Source organism: Branchiostoma lanceolatum, chromosome 12, assembly GCF_035083965.1.
Source record: "Branchiostoma lanceolatum isolate klBraLanc5 chromosome 12, klBraLanc5.hap2, whole genome shotgun sequence".
NCBI classification, from domain to species: domain Eukaryota; kingdom Metazoa; phylum Chordata; class Leptocardii; order Amphioxiformes; family Branchiostomatidae; genus Branchiostoma; species Branchiostoma lanceolatum.
In genome coordinates this window covers 17183499-17204726 of record NC_089733.1, presented here as the reverse complement: position 1 = coordinate 17204726, position 21228 = coordinate 17183499, and the positions used below count along the sequence as shown (strand labels likewise).

General features: G+C 40.0%; 1 protein-coding gene and 1 long non-coding RNA gene across 2 annotated transcripts in view; both read right to left on the bottom strand.

The window, feature by feature from the left end:
• Positions 1-4473: 4473 nt before the first annotated feature.
• On the bottom strand, positions 4474-8494 carry LOC136446338 (homeobox protein Hox-D12a-like). Its single transcript, XM_066444686.1, has 2 exons — positions 7281-8494; positions 4474-5177 (listed from the first exon to the last, which is right to left on the bottom strand). Exons 1-2 carry the CDS (start codon positions 7861-7863, stop codon positions 4945-4947), a joined length of 816 nt encoding a protein of 271 aa, XP_066300783.1. The 5' UTR covers positions 7864-8494; the 3' UTR covers positions 4474-4944.
• Positions 8495-11842: 3348 nt separating this feature from the next.
• The window catches only part of LOC136446339 (uncharacterized), a 33072-nt gene continuing 23686 nt past the window's right edge, over positions 11843-21228 (bottom strand). The window contains exons 2-3 of the long non-coding RNA XR_010757561.1: positions 19684-19827; positions 11843-12232 (exon numbers count right to left, since the gene is read on the bottom strand). This is a non-coding gene — a long non-coding RNA (uncharacterized lncRNA). The remainder of the gene's footprint in view (positions 12233-19683; positions 19828-21228) is intronic.

The window sequence follows — 21228 nt, the reverse complement described above, 5'->3', positions numbered from 1 at the left end:
CTTTCGTTTCAAATTGAATCGATGTACAATAAAAAAAAACCCAGCAAAATACGGGCTGGATTGACTCTGATTGAAGACCGTATGCCGGATGGAAACAATTCAAGTATATTGCACATACATCTAACTATATGTACGTGTAATACTCGAATGTATACGCGGAATTGGAGGTATTCTGGATTTGCTATATCACGAGGAAGAACGAAAACTCAGATTTACAGTGGCAGACTGTATCATCCTACCACTGAGGTCTATCTCTGCAGTCCGTTGTTTTACATGAAAGAGCGTGCAATTTCTTTTGTTGGAGAGTAATTTGTATCATGACATATAGAACAGTTCTTTTTATCTAGGTATATTTCACAAATGTATATGCCATGGTTTAGAAAATGGCATTTTGTCGGTCTGCCAGGGACATGTTTCTGTGCACACGTAGTAAGGTTCACAGCCGTTGGCTCGGCTTGGCTGTATATACATGTAGTATCAGAAAAAAAGAAGTCTAGAACGTGAAACTACTTAAAACGAACAGTGAAACATCGAATAATACTTAATCCTAAACCTGTTCCTATTCATGGGTCATCGCGATGAAAATAGAACGAAAAATTGATGACCACTGTGGCCCCAAACGATTATAATATACATTATTTAAGAACAGAATGTCCTGTGTAGTGTCACAAAACTCTTCCTCGCCGCAACAATAATTACAATACAGGTTTGAGTCGTTGACAAACGTAATGTTACAATGTAAAGCCGCACAGTAGAATGCTCAGTTTTGATATTAGGTTTTGCCTGTTCCGAGTTAAACGGACTTGTTAAATGTACGAATATGTCGGGGTACGTGTACGTACGTATTAGCTACATTCGGGAGTATATCGTGACTAAAATACCATTAGGGATCCATCGGTATCACGATGTTTTATACTACTGCTTGACAGTTATTGGAACGTGTAAACGCATGTTATGTTCTTTGTAAATAACGAAATACGCGTATATATATGAGCTAGGTAGGTACAACGTAAAATACACTGAATCGCCCTATGTAAATCTTCTGCATTTTATTCAGAGGCGCTCATAATAAGATACATATACGAGGACACATGCCTAGAAATGTCTATGCTCTCTGGTAGTCCCACTTGCGACTTAAAGTATTTCATGTTTTGAAGAAAAGTCCTAATTTCGTTGGTGTATGTTAAAGGTTTGTTAGTCCTACGAGCACTGGTGTTTAACCCGAAAGATGCAACTCTAGTTCGCCAAACTAGTTGTTTATTCGTTGAGGAATGGATCTAACAGTCGAAAATGTAATGCTGTTTTGTTGTTTTTAATGTTTGTTCAAATTTGGATTTCGTGATCTCACATAGCTCAAAGCAAAACCGTTGCCTTTTTAGTAATATCTGTGCGTTGCTGTAAAATCACAGCTGTCCCCAATAACTCTACGATTCCCTCAAGGCAAGGAAATTGTATTCTTTGTGACAGAAAACATACTGAGAGAAAACAGTCTCTCAGCTTTATGTTTTATACACGATGTGTACAACGAGTGAAGATGTTATTCTACATGTACATGTACATATTCTAGATAGGATGACAAAATAGTTTTTTTTACAGCTTTTCCTGATATTCAGCTGTAGATTATGTTATAGAAAAGCCCCAAACAGTAGGGCAACTGAACATACTTACGGTACGTTTTTTTAGCAGAGCCGATAAACAACCACGGAATAACTGTTTTTGGCACGGCATTTCTGTATCAGCGCTAAAGATTCATTCAGCAGGAAATGCCCACCGAAGTAGACTTCAAAATCCACTTTATCAGTCTATAGTTCAGTGAAATATACACAGCGAGGAAGAGAGTCGAAATGCCTGATTGAGAATTTGAAGCAGCTGTCGGCATTTCAGGCAGTTGTCACAGTATCATTCGTTCCCAAATTTGATGCAATATGCGTCTAAATCATGCAAACAAAATCAGGAAAACTGACAAAGGTCTATAGTTTTATACTAAAAATCTCAGGGGACATATTGGTTAAAGAGTTCCAAAAAACAGCTTAACATGTACGTTATGTGAAGGGAAAGCGTGTGTATATATCTAACTTGCAAGTGGTTTCCAACAGTAAAAAAAACAAACAACGCCACACCTTAGTGATGCAATTTTCTGCTAGATCTGAAATAGCCTCAGATCCTGTTCTTATAGTTATACGAAATGCTGTGGAAAAGAATATTTGTAGAACGCGGATAAGATGTCGGATTCGGAAGCAAGATTGTGACAGCTCACTACTGTATATTCCGTGAGCTAGGGCGTGCTATGTGACAGAAAACTAAACTACATATGCGGTAATAACCTTCCTACAAATCACATATGACCAAGTTTTGGCTACAAGGAATTCATCTATATATCGTGGATAATTTCCTCCGTGTATAAACATACGGTCTCTGCCCTTTGGTGTTTTTCCTATGGTATTAATCGAACATTTCAACCGCAAAATAAACCCGATGTGTCGCTTTCTTTTTCTACGAGGAAAACGCGTCTTTTTTTTACTATAAAGTCAAAGCCTCACAGCCTCACACGTCTTATGTTCATTCCTTGTGTCTTAAAGATCCTACCCTACCGAACTGTTAGTCTGAGAAAGAAACCAAACTTAAGACGTGTTTCCTCCTTTAACTACTTTCTTGTTCTCAACACATGCTTCTTTTAGTTTGGAGCACCTGTATATACTCACTGTGTATAGTGTGTGAAAAACACACTAATAGATTTATTTATTTATTTCGATTTACCACATTTGTGGAAGGATTGACATAACAGGTGAACTATCACCTTTTCAAGATGTCATCCCAGACCGGACTGTAAGATTTGGACCATCGCACACCGGGGCATGCCCCTACTCTTTTTCGAAAGAGATAAAAGTAACTAGTTTTAACTGTGGCGTAGATTATATTATGAACAGCTGTGTATGTTATCAATTTTACCTTTCTTGTCGTGAGCATTCTTCTTCTTTCTGCAATGTCGATGTGTATTATCACGTGAATGAGAGTGCTGATGCCGCTTTTTTGTAACGGGAATAACTGGAGTTTGTTAGTCGTTGAATTTAACGATGTAGTTTATAGACTACGGTGTGATATGGGTTGACAATCCTTCTATGTTATATGTAGTTTTTGTAGTAGAACTCATTTATTTCTCATCATAGATTTGGGGGATTGAAAACGTTGGCCGCGCCACTGAAGTGTGGTTGGACTTAGGAAGTTGTGTTATGTTGGTGAGCAATCGGTATCGAATCAACACGTACGTTTTATACGAGAAACCAATTCAAACAACATGTGATAAAACAGCAAACACAAGAAAGTATAGGCGAATCTTATATTCAACTCACAGTTCAAGAATATCCATGTTCATTAACAAATCTCTCACCATAGATACTATAAATGTACAATCGTACAAGTGCTGTTCTAAATACACCACACAATACCTGATACACCCTTTTAAGTACAGAATACATTTCTGACTGTAGCACTGGATATCATAAACTTTCTCCACAGATTCTGAATGCGGACCCTGGCGATAGAAATGAGGTATTCGTTGTGCAAGCATAGCAACATAGACCGCTTAGGTATCATAATAAACTACTAAATCCTGTTCTCGGACAATATCTAGCCACAAACACGTCATGCATCACTTTACCCATACATTTGTCAGACACTCTACTTTCTGATCGAACCACACATTTAACATGTAACATGTTAACACCCGTATTTCTACGCTTTTGCTCAGTATATCACCTGCCATATGAAGGCTGTATATGTAGTATATACTACCCTCGCACCACCATGCATATTTCCACCTCGATCACATTTCAGCACTGCTAAGAGCACGTACATACTGGGATACACCGCAACACCCCACCGAACACTCAAATCAAGTCAGAGTGAGAAAAAGGACATGAGATTGTCATGCGAATAAAACACCCTTCCATAAGTACATCTGCATAACTCTTTATGAATAATTTTAAGATGAACAATGACAAATAGACTTGACGAAAACTATGTGTACAATAATTTGTGCATATATATATGTGTGTATATATATATGTATCCTCTCATATTTTGCCTGTAATATACTAATAAACCAATTTTCGCCGTACTACTGAATACGGCTGTTTTTGTGGCTTCTATCAACTACCATGAACATAACTTCATCAGCACATACTAGTAGGCAGCTCGACTGATTGTACTGTGTAGTTGAACAGTTGAACAAACTTTTTTTTACACAAAACAGATGGAGAAAATATCTTCTTATAGCACTGCGGACTTTATACAGACGGAAATTTCTTAGCTTTACAAATACATCAATGTAGAGAAACTGCACTCAACATAAAAAGTTCAGAAGATTAAATCTGCTCAACCATATCACGTTTTCTCTTAAACATTTGTGTCGTACGAATTATCATTGGAAAGCTTATATAGTACCCTCATACACAATATACCGTTTAATTTGTTATAATCGAACATTTAATTTGTGGCAAGAAAATAAAATTAGCTCGTTTTTGTACAACAAACACCATGCCTGATTTCTTTAAAAACAGTGCGAAAATTTCCTTGTCAATGCCAGGCACTGTGTTGGCAGCGCAGAGATATTTCGGCACTCTTGTTTTATGACACAACTCTGGTGCTCAATCTTTGCATGTAGGATCATGACAAACGTGGTAAAGGGTGACATATTAGCTTTGCAATGCATAATACTGCGCATTCAAGTTTAAGTTCCCAAACCTTTGTGTTGAGTGTCGTACATAGAAAACCCTGTTACCCTAAGAAAAATACATTGTATCTTTTTGAATGAAAACGCTATGGCACAGAGCAGAAATAGGAGTTATTCTAAGGGTCGACAACAAAGGATGTCGTGTGCTGCATCTGATATGAGAAATAGAAACAGTCTAAAAGATGAGACAGAGTCTTAAGGACGAGTTTGTACTAGGTCTGATTTCCCGAGCTCCGGAACTCCAGACGTTTCTGCTTCATTCTCCGGTTCTGGAACCAGATCTTGACCTGTCTGTCGGTCAAGTTCAGTCTCTGGGAGAGTTCGAGCCGCGTCTCTCGGCTGACGTATCTGTTCTGGATGTACTCCTGCTCCAGGACCGACAGTTGGTACTTGCTGTACGGACAGCGCTTTTTCCTCCCTCCGCGTGCAACTGACTGGTCGGCCGCTGGAGGGAAAACACAAACACAATATCATTTTACTTCCACTGCCTCCAAAAAAAACAGCTAGTTTAGATATAGTCAACAATTGTATTTAATACCAGTAGCCTATTGTTACAACAAAGTCAGACACAGTTTACTGACGCATGTATGTTTTCTCTATGTTTTTACCATGTACTTTCAATTAGCCCACGGGCGTGAACTTGCAATAAACTTATATTTATTATAAAGATACATTTTCTATACAAAATACAAGCTTTGGCATTCCCGCTAACCTGTAAGAAAATTAGAAAAACAAATGATACTGAGAGTAGGAAATGCAGGAAGGTGACATGCTCAAAAGATGCCAGATCATTTTCGTCTCTCCAGACTGTCGGATGTTGCAGAATGTCGAGCTACTTTTACCTCAGACACATCGCTCTCGCAACAGGTTGCAGAACCTCGTGCTACTTTCACCGCAGTCACATGCCACAACAACAAACAACAAAAATAGATAAAAATACCGCTTGGCTTAAATCGGGTGGGCAACACGTGGTTAAGAAGATTTATTCCAAGAAATAAAAATTAAGGAATTATGTGTGGTAGTGGGTGCTAAACGTACCGCAAACGCCTGCGTTTTTAACTGGCCACAGAATTATCCCCCCCCCCTTCAAAAAGCGACTGCCCTCCTCCCTATGAATAACACCACATAAGGTCAGTTGAACGAACTGACCGCAAGGTGAGGTGACCAGAGGTCATCCAGTCTGATACCAGTTATCAAGACCAGACACCCTGACCCACCCTGCGTTTAACTGCACCTCGCACGCAACAATAACCGTGCCGTCCCCAGATGACCTTCTGTCATAATGCAACTGTCGACACTCATAACACAAGTGCTAACCTACGCTTCTAATTGTCTGGAAAATATTTTAGAGGCTAAAGAACTAAAGGTTGGGAAGTAAGGTGAAGGCTGGAACAATTTTCTACCTGTGTACCTTTTCTGTTCATCTATCTATCATTGTAGCCATGACGGTTTTACAGATACACATCAAACGTGCACACAACTTCATCTGAGGTGATATCAAATGTACCGAGCAGTACATGACAACGTGTATCGCTAGATTGTACGTTTGTTAGATTTAAGATGAAGCATTTCTGATGAATTTTTATCTTAGGATGCGCAATGCGTTCGGTAATGTATTGTGTGCGAACTTGAGCTGTACAGTACAGTAATACGAATATACCTAAATAATATGATACTGCTAAATCTCATCTTAATATTGTACGCATGAAATTATTTTCAGAAGGTTTTATCCGCAATTCTGAACATCAGTGAAGCTTCCAGAACTGTCTGATCATCCTTAATATGCAAATTTCACAAAAGTGCGATTATAAACATTTGGAATCTTGCCCATTTTGCAGGTAAATAATCTCTAAAACTGACGTATTTTATAATTATAGAAAGCTGGATCACATCTAGTGGAAGAACGTTAGTAAATTTTGAAAAGATTCGTTAGTGCTAGTTTTATTTCGATGCACGACTGCCGCCGTGTATCATTTCAGCATGGTGTGTTGCAGGCGGCCGCCATGTTTTCACGTGACAGAGTTGTATTTTGCCTTGTCTGCCTGACATGTGAGCGAACCCAATGGAATTTTGATAGTTTAACGACTTAAACGCTTTGCCTTTGTGGAGCTATGATAGGCAGTCAATCATGGAAAATAAACATATACATATTCCCGCCGAATATGTATATGAGCAACGGGATATTGGCTGACGGTAGGACCACATGACATCCGAGAGGTAACATTTAGAAGCTAACCACGTACCGCCCCTTTTACCAACACGCTCGTACACATTCGTGATAAAGGCAAGTACACCTGCCGCGCTAGGAATACTAATACCAGATTTCTTACAGCGCGCTTCTATATCAAACTATTCTTCTAAATTAAAACGTCATTTTTCTAGGGCAGGCATTTTGCTTGACCTTCACGAAGGGTCAAAGGGGAACATCGATTACGAGTCGACCCTGTCACATTCAACAGGAATACTGATCCATTTTCCTGTTAGCGAGCCCGTTTTCCATACACACCGCCTCACTGTATACACCTGAGCAGCGTCTAAGCCCACCCACCTGCGACCACGGGTCCGTCCGTGACGTTTTTTGAAGCAGGAAGTCCCAAGTTCTGAGACGGCCCCGCCACCGAATACCTACACGGGGGTAGGGAGGAGGCGGGGTCTAACGTCCCCACCGTACAGTTCTCCCTCACGCCGCTTGGCTTGTTCAAACCGTCGGGAACAGGGTAGCTCTGCCCCCCAAAGTTCTGAGAAAAGTTGCTCCCTGAGAAAATCGGGCCGAAGTCCTTCGCCTGGTTGTTCCAGGTCGGCTTGAGCAGGCTGTGGTCGTAGGATGAGTAGGGTGGACAGAGGGCGTTGTTGTGCGGTCCTGCCGGTTGGGGTGTTTGCTGCCACCGTAGCGAGCAGCCCTGGCACGGGCACTGGTTCAGCGTCTGCCCCATGGCCTGGCGCGAGTCGTACGGCCCCGGCCCCGGTCCCAGGAACTGGGAGTGATATCCTGTATAGGATTCCATCGGCCCGAAATTTACTACGCTCGCTGTTTGCCGCGCAAACGTCAGTGTATTCGGTCGAGGGGCGACTCCCGTATGCGCGTCGGACGGCTTGCTTGGTGAGTGAAGGCAATTCCGCATGTCTGCCATGACTATAAATCACGCTCTTTTTAGTCAACAGCAGACAAGGCGGCGTGTGCGATGTGATTAAAAATTTCGATTTCAGAAAAGGGCTCAAAAGGGTCAATCAGGCAGAAGCTGAAAATTATCCCAACGACCCTTTATAGCATATTGCGAGCTGTAAGATTAAAGTCTCGCCCGGTAATACGGCACGCAGATATCATATTGGCACAATCATAACTTCTCGTCCCCGCCTACGTTACAAAAAGCGAACGGCCAGATCGATATCGACGGTACCATCACCTGTGCCCAATTGCCGATGGCGCTTCGGTTATGGCACAGACGACGTCACTGCCCTTCGAACAATCGCCTTTTCTCAAAGCCACTATTCTTCTCCGAACGGAGGTGGGGGATTACTGGCTCAGGTTGGGCCAAAACTTTTTAATAGATCCATACAATAGAACGTCCTTTTCGCGGAGGGTGGGAGGATTTCAGCGAGCGACACGACATGTCACGTCACCGTTAGGAACGACATATTATACAGCGCAGACAACAGGCGACGTTCACACTATTAATTAGTCCCGATGGCACCAAGCCAGAGACCATGAGCTTAGGAAAGATTATTGCAATCACTTTTGTTAGGTGCGCTGACGAGCCAAGTTTATCCTTTTGGGGTCAGGCGTCTCCTAAGCTTGACAAAAAATAAGCCGACGATTTTGTACCAAATTAATTTCATTAATTAATTTCATTAGCAAAGAGAGAGGGGGAAAGAGAAATATGGAGTAAGTGGCATAAAATAATTTTACTAGAATCAAATTTTAGGACCCAGAGGGACGCCCCCTGCTGTGCGATAGGGGAAATGCAGCTGTGCGCTCCTGCTGTCTTTGCTTTCCTTCCAGAGTAGGTCTTGGACAAAAAAGTTTAACTTTGCAAAAGTTTACTTCTTTGTCTTCTTGATAACATGAAATAAAACCTCGCACATGAAGCGGAGCATCCATCCCTTGAACTAACACAGAAGAGTTTGAAGTCAAGTTATTCATGGGGTGATTCTCTTCGTGTTGTGTCATGGCTGTGTCTCGCCTGAGTGTCACAGGAAGAGTCAGCTGAGCGCCGGTTCGTTAGCCTCTTCACCCCGAGTCTGTCCTACGGAGAAAACATCCCATGAAAAGGGATCTATCATAATCTCCCCTTGCTGAACGTGCGGAAGGCCCCAATTATGTTCTCTCTATAAGCATCACGGATGAGCCTGAACTCTGTCACCCCCATATCCAGTTTTAATGATAATGCGAAGCTACGAGACACCGTCATAAATATAATTTGTAAAAGCGGGGGAGGTCATGTTGAGTTCTCGGTTGTTTCAGGATGCGTGTGTGTGTGTTATGTGAGCGAAGCTGTTCCGTACGGTTTCTAGGATATGCCGGCTTCTATCGGTGTTTGAGACCATTTGATACTCTGGCATTCGTCCGTTCGCGTGGAAGTATGCATCATGCCTATTCATCTTCCCTTCGTGAAGGAATTCCACTTGCAACTTTTACAAAACTATTGCTTGGTGTGAACTTTTGCCTTGGTACTGATAAAAGTTGTTAGACTAAAATCACTACTAGATTTACACACTAGAAGATGCTGTGTTCCGAAATCTGATCTTATTTGGGAATCTTCACACTTCACTCTTTCTCGTGGATTATGGACAGACATTTAGTCTGATAAAATCTTGGATAACATACTGTTGTCGTCAAGATCGCACAGTCATTTTCTCAAGTGCGTTTTTGTAGTTTCGGAATGGTGCCGACGTGAAAGATAGCAGTTCTTCCAAACTATCTGCCTCGCTCGTTGAGATGCTATCCGCTTCTTTCTTAACTGCCGGTGTACCTTGAAACGATAAAACATCTTGGGCAGTATTTCAGTAGGGAGTCGCGTCACAAACGCACACAAATCAAACGTGGACAAGTTCTAGCTGTTCGGCGCAGTCTGAGTACGCGACGAGGGTGTTCAAGCTAGGGGAAGAGTTGACCAATGGCGAAAATCGGTTCTCTAATTATAGTGCCAATGTCCGGTTTAATCTACAGCGAGTGGTAAAAAACACAGTTAAAATGATAACATCAGGCACTCGTCTAGACGTTACAACGTTTTCTCTGTTGTAAAATTTGTACGTAATTATATCACAGGGGATAACAAGATGACGTTTAGAGTACGGAGATTATTCATGATTTAAAACCTCCACGAGAACAACGCGAGAAGTCCTGTTGAAAATGTATTCCAACCGAGCGACATCGGAAACTTGTTGGCGTCGATGTTTCGTTAGACGATGCTTAACCCCGCTTAATTTGCAACAACGGTCGTCGCCAAGGTTTTATGGCCATAGTTAACTATGCCTTTTTGATTTCTGACATGGCGCCTTCGTGTATTGCAGATGCACGACGAGGAAGGGGTCAAAATACTCACTATCAGACTAACGCTAACGAAGTGGAATTGTTGTTATTAACGTTTACGACTAGTTCTCTTGGGCCAGTCAGCGTAACTGTGAGAATGCGCACCGTACATGTGAATTGTACCACTACAACTGGCGGCTGTGTCCTCAGTAGGAATATGTGAACAGAGCAGAGACATTCATAATAACATCTATTACCATTCGTAATAATACCGATCGAAGAAACGACGAAAGTACATTTACTAGACTACATCGACTACACAAAGATATGAATGTGTCAGTTCCAATCACATTTTATCATTTAACGCACTATTTTATAGAGTAGACGTAAAACAAGGTTAAAGTTGAAAGACTATCTTAGGTCATACACAGAATATTCTAAAATCCAGGTCTCATATCTCCACCGTTTCTCCATTTTATACATAAATGTTTCCCTATAAGTATGGTAAGGAAGTTGGCGTTGGTTTGAAAACGCACGATTTTACAAGAAGAATTTCTACACATTTCTTTCGTTTGAGTCTTAGGACTACAGTATCTTATTCATTTGAGTAGACATGCATTGGACATAATTCTAAAATATAACATGAAGAACAACGATTCTACAAACTACCATTTATATAAATATCATCCACGAAATGTAGAAAGTCGTAAGGGTATTCTGATTTGAAACCTGTGCTGTTTGATATCAGGAACGTTGGAACAAAATCTCTTCTTCTTGTTTCTGTAATACATGTGGGCGTCAGTGGTCTATCTGTTGATAAATCTACTGCTTTTTGCATTACAAAAACGTATGTTTCTAGAAAAAGATCTATGTAGAATGAATCTATGAAGAAAGAGACGGAGACATGGAGATATTCACAATCATATTCACATATGGCAAACACAACAACTTGGTACATGTATATATAATGTAGAGAAGGGCACAAAATAAAATAGTACGCGAGAGTTTAACTATTTCATCAGTATTCGCTGTCTTTAGAATCTACCAGTAAAGTTCCTCTTACTTTGTAAATTCTACAATCGAATGATGTTGACTTCACTGTCAATGACAATTCTGTCAACGGTAAATGTAAAACACAAAGAAGGGAGGAAACAACACTGCAAAATATCAGTGAAATTGGGCAAAAATGCAGCTATTTTTGCATACATCTTATCGAACTGGGTATGTCTGAAAGCTCTGGGACAGAGAAAGCATTCTGCTTTCAAAAATCTGGGTAAAATTGCATATGAAGGAAGAATTCCGTCAACAGTAGATGTAAGACACAAAGAAGGGAGGAAACAACACTGCAAAATATCAGTGAAATTCGACAAAAATGCAGCTATTTTTGTATAAATCTCATCGAACTGGGTATGTCGGAAAGTTCTGGGACAGAGAAAGCATTCTGCTTTCAAAAATCTGGGTAAAATTGCATATGAAGGAAAGGAAAAACGGGAATACCTGAGTAGAATTCAGTACACTTCAGTACAAAGCTCCAAATACGCCGCCATGTTGATTCGAGCCAGCTGTGCTTTCTGTGAGGTCCGCTATGTATTTTCAAGACTAAACCTCGAGAAATACAGCATTTTCGAAGCATTCCTGCTGCTAAATTTAAAGAAAATCGTAGACATTGAACTGAGGAGATATTTCATGTCATATTACCACATTAAAATGCTAGAAATCTAGATAAATCGTTGCAAAATACAGTATTCCTGCACTACCCATTATATCAATATTCAACAAGATGTGTATGTATTTTTTTCTGATTCTTTTTAGTAAAGACTGATAGAATTAAGTTTTCACACTTGTATACAAATATAAGTGCATATAAATCGTTCTTAACGTGAAACATGTACTGATTTCTTGGGTTCTGAGCTGTTGTATTTCAGTCTTCTTTCCTGTAATTTTTAATGCCTGAAGTCTGTAGACCACGAAAACCACAAACGGCGATTTTTCAGACAGCCCTCTCACCAGTTCAGTCAAAGTTCATCAGCCTGAAAAAAAGCACAATGATTAGATTTTGTATTTTCATTGTCGGTCTGAAACGTCGTTTTTGAAATATTGTTATGAATGCTTTTGTTATATCACAAGAAAAAGCTTGCTTAGCTCCCCGATGCGTATTTTTTCTACCATACCAGTTCAGTGTTGTAAATACCGTAGGTAAGATTGATATGCGAGTCGGCTTTTTCTTGTGCACATTTGTTTTTGCTTGTCAAGGGGAGCAAGTTTCCTCGGTTGTTTTTTATATCAACCTGCTCACCATTAAAAAGGTAGCTTTGCTCTGAAATACAGGTCAGAAGCGGTCAAAAGTGGAAAAGGCTAGAAATATGTAAATTTCCAAGTTTGATTGGACATTAGCCTGCAAACAGGTACACGTACAAGCAAAATCTAGCATTTTGAGAATATTTTCTATCTCAAAATGCGGTAACTGATTCTCAAATATTGTTGACATTTATTGCAATGAATTAATATTCCTCACTGCAACTAAAGAAAGGGATTGGATACTTATACGAAATCTATTTTTCAATTTTTGTTTTTCTCACTTTCCCCAAAATCTAAAAGCCCCCCTCCCCTTTCACTTGACGGCGATCTCGCTGTGAACTCGCTGCGAACTACGTTGAAATTGTGTAACCCTTGATTTCATAATTAGAATGTCATACATGTATATATTGTACAACATAGAATGATTAGCCTAACAGAATGTTATCTATGTACCAGTGAAGGCCATACTTTGTCTAATTGTTGTGCAATAAAGTTGTTATTATATTATGTACAAATATGACTGAAAAGTAAAAAAAAAAACGTACAAAGATCCGTCTTTTGAATGAAATTCGTTGAGCGCTCTGTCAAAAATTGTAGGTTGCAGTCGCCGCTCTAGTGGATGGAATGGTGGTAGAATTCCCAACGTGCGAGATATTCAGATGGAAATTGTAATAAGGGAAGAGCTTCTCCCATCCCATCTCTCGTGTCACATTGCCGCTGCCCTTGGTTTGCCACCGTCCATCACTTCGGTCATGAACATGAGATTTATCCCGGGACGTTGAGGGCGTTATATCAGTAATGGACCGGGCTCGCCGTTAGTGGGTGTTTCTTCGACAGAGCGGATCTCCCTGACCTGAGCTGTAACCCTTGAAAACAAGAGGGGCAAAACGAAGGTTAAGCCGGGCTAAAATAATCCATTCTTATTGATCTCACTAACGCCGAACCTCTCTGGGTCAATTTTTATGAAAATTTTAAGCTTGTATAAAATTTCCCCCCTAAAAAGGGCTTAGCCCAAATGAAGAAGTAAAGACCTGTACGAAATTAACATTCGTCGTAAATGTTTTGAAATATTTAGGGACGTTCATCCTATAGGTTGAAGGGATAAGAAATGTGCAATTCTATTAGGAGAAGATCGATACGTTTTTGGGTTGTTTTCAGGTCACGTCGACGGCTGGGTTATTAATTGGAGCTGTTCGCGTTTTGCTCGGATGGGCGAAGTTTTGCCGTCCAATTTTCTGGGGCGCGAAACGGGTACTGATCTTTTTTCATGTGATCTTCGGAAAATCAAATCCTCGGTCCATGTAGTCTGCCTGTCTCAGCAATCATGCAGCAGGTAATTCGGCCGATAAAAGAGAAGACCGAGTCAGCATATAAATCGTCTGCAGTGAGACGGCCATTTGGAGGACCGCCAGGTTTTTAGAGGAAAGCTATCGCTCGACTTGGGTTCATCTGAGCTGAGGACTGTGTACGAAATATACTTCTTTTCGTACGTCTTGCAGCAAAAATAAAGTACATTTTTGCGCATACATCAAAAAGCGAAACAGAGACATGCAACGTTATTATGAGATATTGGCTCGACTTGGGTTCATCTGAGCTGAGGACTGTGTACGAAATATACTTCTTTTCGTACGTCTTGCAGCAAAAATTAAGTTCCTTTTTTTGCGCATACATCAAAAAGCGAAACAGAGACATGCAACGATATTATCAGATATTGGCTCGACTTGGGTTCATCTGAGCTGAGGACTGTGTACGAAATATACTTCTTTTCGTACGTCTTGCAGCAAAAAAACAAACATTTATGCACATACATCAACTACGTAATCCAAAAAGCGAAACAGAGACATGCGGCGTTATCATCAGATATTGACACTGGGATGTTAGATATTCAAGCAAGAAGGAAACTATACCACGAATATATATGTATATATATATATATATATATATATATATATATATATAGTTGAGCATTTGTCCTTGCTGAATGAACTTGCATATTGACACGTTTTTTTCGACACAGATACCGCGTTGTGGTCGCCTCTGAGGGTTGCGAAACGCCCCAAAATCAGCCCAGAAAAGGATAAAAAGGTCATATTCGTGAGGTTAAGGACTTTGTTTAGTGCCTCCTCCCTAAATCCGTAAATGGGATCTATCCCAAGGAGACTGTCACATCTGACACGATGCACTCGGAACTTAATCTACACGAATGTACATAGGCTTACGCGGAACAAATGGTGCACAACAATATATAGGACAGTTTCCCGGGAAAGAGTCAAGAGAGCAGCTGAAAAGTTTTCAGGCAAATGCATTTTAATGAAAGGTTGTGTAGAAGATTAACTCCTCTCTCTGCCGCCTATCTGTTGGTTGGGATCTTGCCTGGCTTACACCAATGGGGAGGGATTAATTAGTTTCATGGCAAATTGTTGTTAAGACCGTCACAAGTCATGCACAAGTGGGGGAATGAAGACCCTCTCGACACGTTTTAAAGGCTCTGCGATCTCCCACCGCCTTCACTGATTATAAGTCCTACTGCGTCAATAAAGATCGCGATCTAGACAACGTGTCAATGGAGAATTATACGTGAATTATGGTATTGCCGCAGAATATCATCTTTATGCCAAAACGGATACAATTTTGTACTCGATATAATTCGACATAAAATCAGCATATTTATTCAAAACGTTAACTTGTAGCTCTAAGTTCTAATGTTTTTTTTTTTTTAAGAAAACTTAACTCGGAATTTAACCCAATATCATAACATGAATCATTTGACTAAAACGCTGTTTTCATGCGTTGAAATTCTTTGGTCACCGATGAAAGCAAGACATTGAAACGATGACGTCTAGAATGTATTGCAAATTGATAACTGCACTTCTTTTGCAGTAAAGAACACTCGGTTATATGATTATATACTTTCACAAATTTCCCACGAGGAATCCTAATCCAGTGATGCTGTACGAAATTTAGTTATGAAACAAAAAATTCAAATTATTGGCGGTCGAATAACCGCAGTTTATGCCTTCTGTGATTTAGTTAGGCTTTTCAAATTTGGATTTGTGTACAACAATATTTTTCTTTAAATATCCTGGCGATACCGGGCATCGAAACATGACCACTCACCATATACATTAGACCACTATCCGACCTTGTGCTGAATTAAATCATGACCACATTTTGTTGTTCGCTGTTGGATCTCTCGTCGTTTTTCCTCGTACCTTTGACCGAAAGTTTCCCCCCGCTAATAAAACCACTGGCCCTGTGGCCTTGGCTCCTGATTTACAGCATTGTAAATTTTAAGAGTTTTGGGTGTAGGATATTTTACCTCTGAAACGTAAGTACAAATTTATGCTGGACAAAAACGCCAGCGGTGTGCTTAAGGTTCGTTACCGATATACAGGTACGTACTCGCATCCCGGACAAGAAACACAAGGATAATAAACGGTACTTTGATACCTTTTTCTCTCTCCGCTACTAAATTCCGAACATAAAAACGAACATGAGGGGAAGTACAAGTACGCGTAGTGCTGTGAATAGATGTAAACGTGTTGCTCCGAACACAATCCTTGTAGTATAAGTGTTGAAATCGTAGAGTAGAGTGCACATTATCATAGCATTACTGGCTGACCTTTCACCTAAACCTTCCATTATATGTGAGGAAAAATAAATTACGACTGATTCAGAAGACGGAATAGCGATACTTTTCTCACCCACGAGTGTCAAAGCACACCAAGGACATTCCAAGACTTCTTCTCTTTTTCGAATACAATCTTTGATGATATAAGTAGGTATGTAGGAGTTACAACTGTTCATTCGAGTTTGCAAGATACATTTTCAACGAAAGTCGTACACATGTTTGGGGTTTTATTTTGCTGTTGTATCTCATGCGCTCCAGTCGTCAATGGCTTGATAGTCCGAGGGAGATAAAAGGTAGTGTTAGAAATTTTGAAAAATCAATTCATCTTTAATTCTGTAAATCACAAAAACGAAATGCATTGAATATTTCCTGCCTTAGTTCTTTTAAGATAAGAGTTATATCGAAGCGACATATTTTGGGTGAAACAACACATTTAGCAGACACATCTGCCCAATTCTTTCCACATAATTATGTCTTTGAAATTGGGAAAATGATCAATTCATTCAGAGTCATTGTACGGAAAGAGGACTGTAGTTCGCTCTCCATTTTAAGATTTTCTCTGCTGTACCTATTTATGATAACTAGTCGCGTTTATGCATGTAAAATATCTTCCTGTGGGTGAGATGATGATAACATATATCTGGAGAGAGTTTTGTATATTTACGATATCCCTACGTCTGTATCGCACCATCTATGCAATGAAATCCAGACACAAACGTAGATACACAAGTTTTGAGATGTTTACATCGCAGTAAAGCAGAGATTAGATTCTATTTTCGCCATTATCAGTCACTGGATCCAAGTCCTAATATGCCACACGACAACAACGTATGAAGCAAAGACTTTAAGAAATATTTTAGGTTCTTATCTAAAAAGAAATAGCACCGAATTGTGGTAAAAGTCGAATTGTGAAATACAAGAAGGCAAGCATTCTGTGTTTGATCTAAAATATACTTATTTGAACCATTGCAGCAAAAAAAATGTACATAGATGTAGGTTCTTTTGTTGGTATTCATGTATTTCCTTTTTTCGGTTTACCGTTGTTTCAGCTTATGTGAAGTTGTCTTTTTTATTTCACAAAGGAGAGACAGATTTTGATGCCCCTTTGAGAAGCGAATATCGGACATGCTAGACCGAATGACCCCAAGAAAAACAAAAACGCGATTTTGTTGCAAATAAACAGTTGAACAACACAGAATATTCTATTTTTGATCATACAAAGCAACGCATACGAATGTTTTACTTCTATTTCGGTGTCGGTCTGGAAAAGACTCAAATATCTGCCCGTCCTTCATTAGCGTTTATAACGTTATACAACTTACGAATTGTGTACATATGTTCCACATTGGAATTTTCACGTCTGTTTAGGTACTCTAATAACTGTTTGCTGGGAAAGAAGCCAACGAAGTCACCAGTAACTGGAGCCAGAGTTGAAGGTCGAGAAAGAAAGGGCATTTTCAAAATGGCGGAAGCAGAAGATAACATGCACGCCATGAACAATCGAAAATGTTTCTTTACCATCATCTCCTGCTGTTGTTAGATATGTCGATATATGTTCGAAAATATTCCGGTCACAATCTAAGTGAATACTCCAGTTGTTTGCCATTCGAATTTGGTAATAAGGATATCAGAAGCGCAGTTTAAGTAAACAGGACATTTGTATTGCAGCACACGTAGCATCCATTCGCTATCCTATGTCCTGAATTCCATCCCCCCCCCCCCCAAAAAAAAAATGTACCCGAAGATCTATAGTGCACAGGCAACCAAAGGAGTGGAAAAAAATACAAAAGCAATTCTATCCAAGCAATAATTGCGGACCCTCGACTCCTAGAAAAGGCTGCCATGAACATGTTGGCTGTGGCCCTGTGGTATTGATGTTCTGCGCGAATTCCATGACAACATATGAATATTAAAATCATTGTACCGAAGTGAATACAACAGTTTGTAACTTTCAGATTAATCAAAACCCACTGTGTGAAGGCGGGACACTAATTTTGTGCTGTAAATACTCCAACAAGCCAGCAATAGCTGTTCATCTTTTTTGGCAGAGCATAAGTCAATTTCTGAGGGAGTTCTTGGAAACCCAACCTAAAATGAGCCGTACCATTCTCACATTACAGCCTAAAGATTCCGCTGATTCAATATTAATTTCTTGAGTCAGTTAGCTGCAGTATTGGCAGATAGATAGACAGATTGGTTGCTATTCATTATGCATTAGACTGGATGGTTTCCCATTGATTACATACCTTAAACTCAGCGCGTGGACAGCTCCGGTAGGAGTTTTATGAAAGCTGGACTCTGATTGACGACTTACAACAACCGAGAAGTAATACACGCGTGCTTAGTGCTGATTCTCAATGCTTAAGTACCTTAAGGATTTTGTTACATGTTTGTGGTTCTATAAAACTAGTCCACATAAACCGGCTTTAACCGACGCACTTAATTCTGACACCAACCGTTTTACGGGAAACGCTACATGTACAAAGTTAGATAAAGGTTCGACCCCCGCTTGTATATACTTCAATAAAAACATCGAACACACATACTGGCATACAAGAGAAACTGTTACATAAACGCCAGTCAAAGTTTAACATTCCGGATGAGTTTCAAATTAGGAAAGAGGGGCGAGGTGAACCCAATGAAACCGGGTTCTAGTCGATTAATTATATGTTTAAAATTATGTTAGCGAAAAAATACGCATCCCGCATATCTATCTTTTGGCATCCTGAATTTAAACGACTTTTATTCTTAGATATTTATTTTCTACAACCAATGTTATTGTATATTGTAGATACTAGTTGATAATGAGTACTAAGTTAAAACGTGCAAAGGGAAATCTGTAGAACTTAATTATGTATCATGCAGTTTTCATAACTGAGCATGAATGTAAAATCGTTTCATGAATAAGATGATTAAAGTCTTACAGAAAACTATCAGAGATTTTGTTGTCTTTAACTATTCAGTACCGAGTTTGCATAAACAGCATTTACTTATTTTTTCCAGCGTTTGGTTTGTGGTGGATGTTGTTGTAGACATTGTACATTTCTGTTGGACTTCAGTTCAATCCAGTAACGTTTTATTAACATTTTTATGCCCCTCGATGTGTTCGTTTAATTATGAAACACGTGAACTTATAAAACTGGAGCCTTTGACAAGTTTAAGGGCAAGGGGTCAGAGCCGGAGTTCTGGGCAGCCCTCAGCCGTCCATCCAACGCTCGAAGCTATCAAAGGTTTTACATAAAACGTGGTCGTGAGCCCTCTATTCATCATGGGTAAGGTGAGGTAAGAATTATTATCGACGTCTCCACATTAATTGTGGATGCGCTTTGGCCCTTCGGTGAAATGTAGATTACCGGGCTCGAAGAATTGCACACTATTGGGGACGTAAAACCCACTTTGTTTTGACCAAATGTCGATATTCTGAAGGAGGCCGCATTACGGAATAATCCTATGCCGGCCAATATGCAGTATACTGCTATTTAGACCTCCTGTACCCTTAACGGCTATTTTGGCCCATCGGAGCCTTACAAAAGGAATCTTCGCATTTATCACCTTTCCAACGCAGTGCCCAGATGGAATCGATTGTTGAGCCCCTCTCGCCGCATGTTGACTCCTTGATCCAAGGCGTTGTTAAAGTTGTCAGAGATGTATGGACGCAGGCCTGCTGCCCAAATCCCGCCGGCTTCATTGAGGAGGCTGTAAATGCGAGGGAAAAGTGCACTAGAAGGTTGCAATACATACAAAATCACCCCACAGACGGCTCTGCTATAGGCCGGGCCGCTAGATTGAGGTGAAGGAAGTCAGATACAGGGTGAAAAAGGGTAACCTTAGAGTGTGATGTGGATCCATAATGCAAGAGAAAACGACTCCGAAAGACGATGCCGTTTTTTTTAACAGAAAGTCACCACCTCCATACATTAAGAGTTTTAACAACAAGGTGCAAACCAGTGCTAAACTTTTCCCTGCAGCCAAAAGCGCACAGTGCAACTGCACCAACACTCCCTGAAACAAATAGGAGGACTACATTTAGAAGATATTCATCAACATTTTTACATGTATGAACGAACAATATTATGTCAAATGGCGTGAAAATGTTTGGCGTCCGCAACTTTAAAAAAAGTGACATGACTAGACAAAATAAAAGGGCAAAGAAGTTCTGAGCAGCCCCAAGAGACCACTGAAACTTGAAGTCTTTAGGCATCTCTGACCCGTACAATCCGAGCCAGGATTATTAAATCTGGGCCTAATATTTCAGTGGAACTCCTGACGACCGTTCGCTCCCTTTGCGGCACTTTTCCCGTTACCCTTTCCCTCCACCTGGCGACACTATCTTTCACACACATCAAATTAGTTCACCGTTCAGCGTGCGTAGTACGAGCGGAGCGGGATCCGCTCATGCCCTCTCCGTAAACTCTTTTCCCTCCAAAATAATGTAATGTCTTTATAACTTCAGGGCTCTCGTATATTAAAGGTGATAGTCTAATACTAAAACTAATATTATTTTGGAGCCAAATACGGATCTACGTTGATGAACTTATATAAGAAGTGTTGGTTTTGCTTCGCTAAAAAAATTGTTTTGACATTTCTTCTTCTAAATGTATATTCTCACACAAGCTTTGAAAAGAACTTGTGCGGAAATTTTAATGTCTTATAAACTATGAGCCTAACAACTACGGGTTACCCTTTATGTGAACTCGGCCGGCTGAAGACATATTAAGTTCAAAATGATATTAGATCGTAACTCAGATTTGACAGGCCCCATATATGATAAATGATAACTTCATCACGATTGCAATCTTACAAGTAACTAACTAATGATGTACGTGTACATGAAAAAAGGAAAATTCTACAGCAAAATTATCACATATTAGAAGTCTCTGAAACCTTACAGTTTTTGAATGTTTACATGAGTGTCAAAGCTTTTTTTTTAAAGAAAACGTACGTTCATGTATAGCCAATCAGTTTTATTGGTTATTAGTGCGTAGCCAATGTATTTGATCAAATTCCTTTCTCGCAAAGCCTTACAAATCTTATTTGCAAGCGTGCAGGGTTCACGTCCGACATGATGAATTGATTTGCCCAAACAAATCGATTTTA

Bases quoted from the DNA above. Each gene is read 5' to 3' on its own strand.
- LOC136446338 (XM_066444686.1), bottom strand. From the start codon at position 7,863: ATGGCAGACATGCGGAATTGCCTTCACTCACCAAGCAAGCCGTCCGAC. The intron at 5,178-7,280 runs GTGGGTGGGCTT...TTTTCCCTCCAG, and splicing joins GGACGGACCCGTGGTCGCAG to CGGCCGACCAGTCAGTTGCA.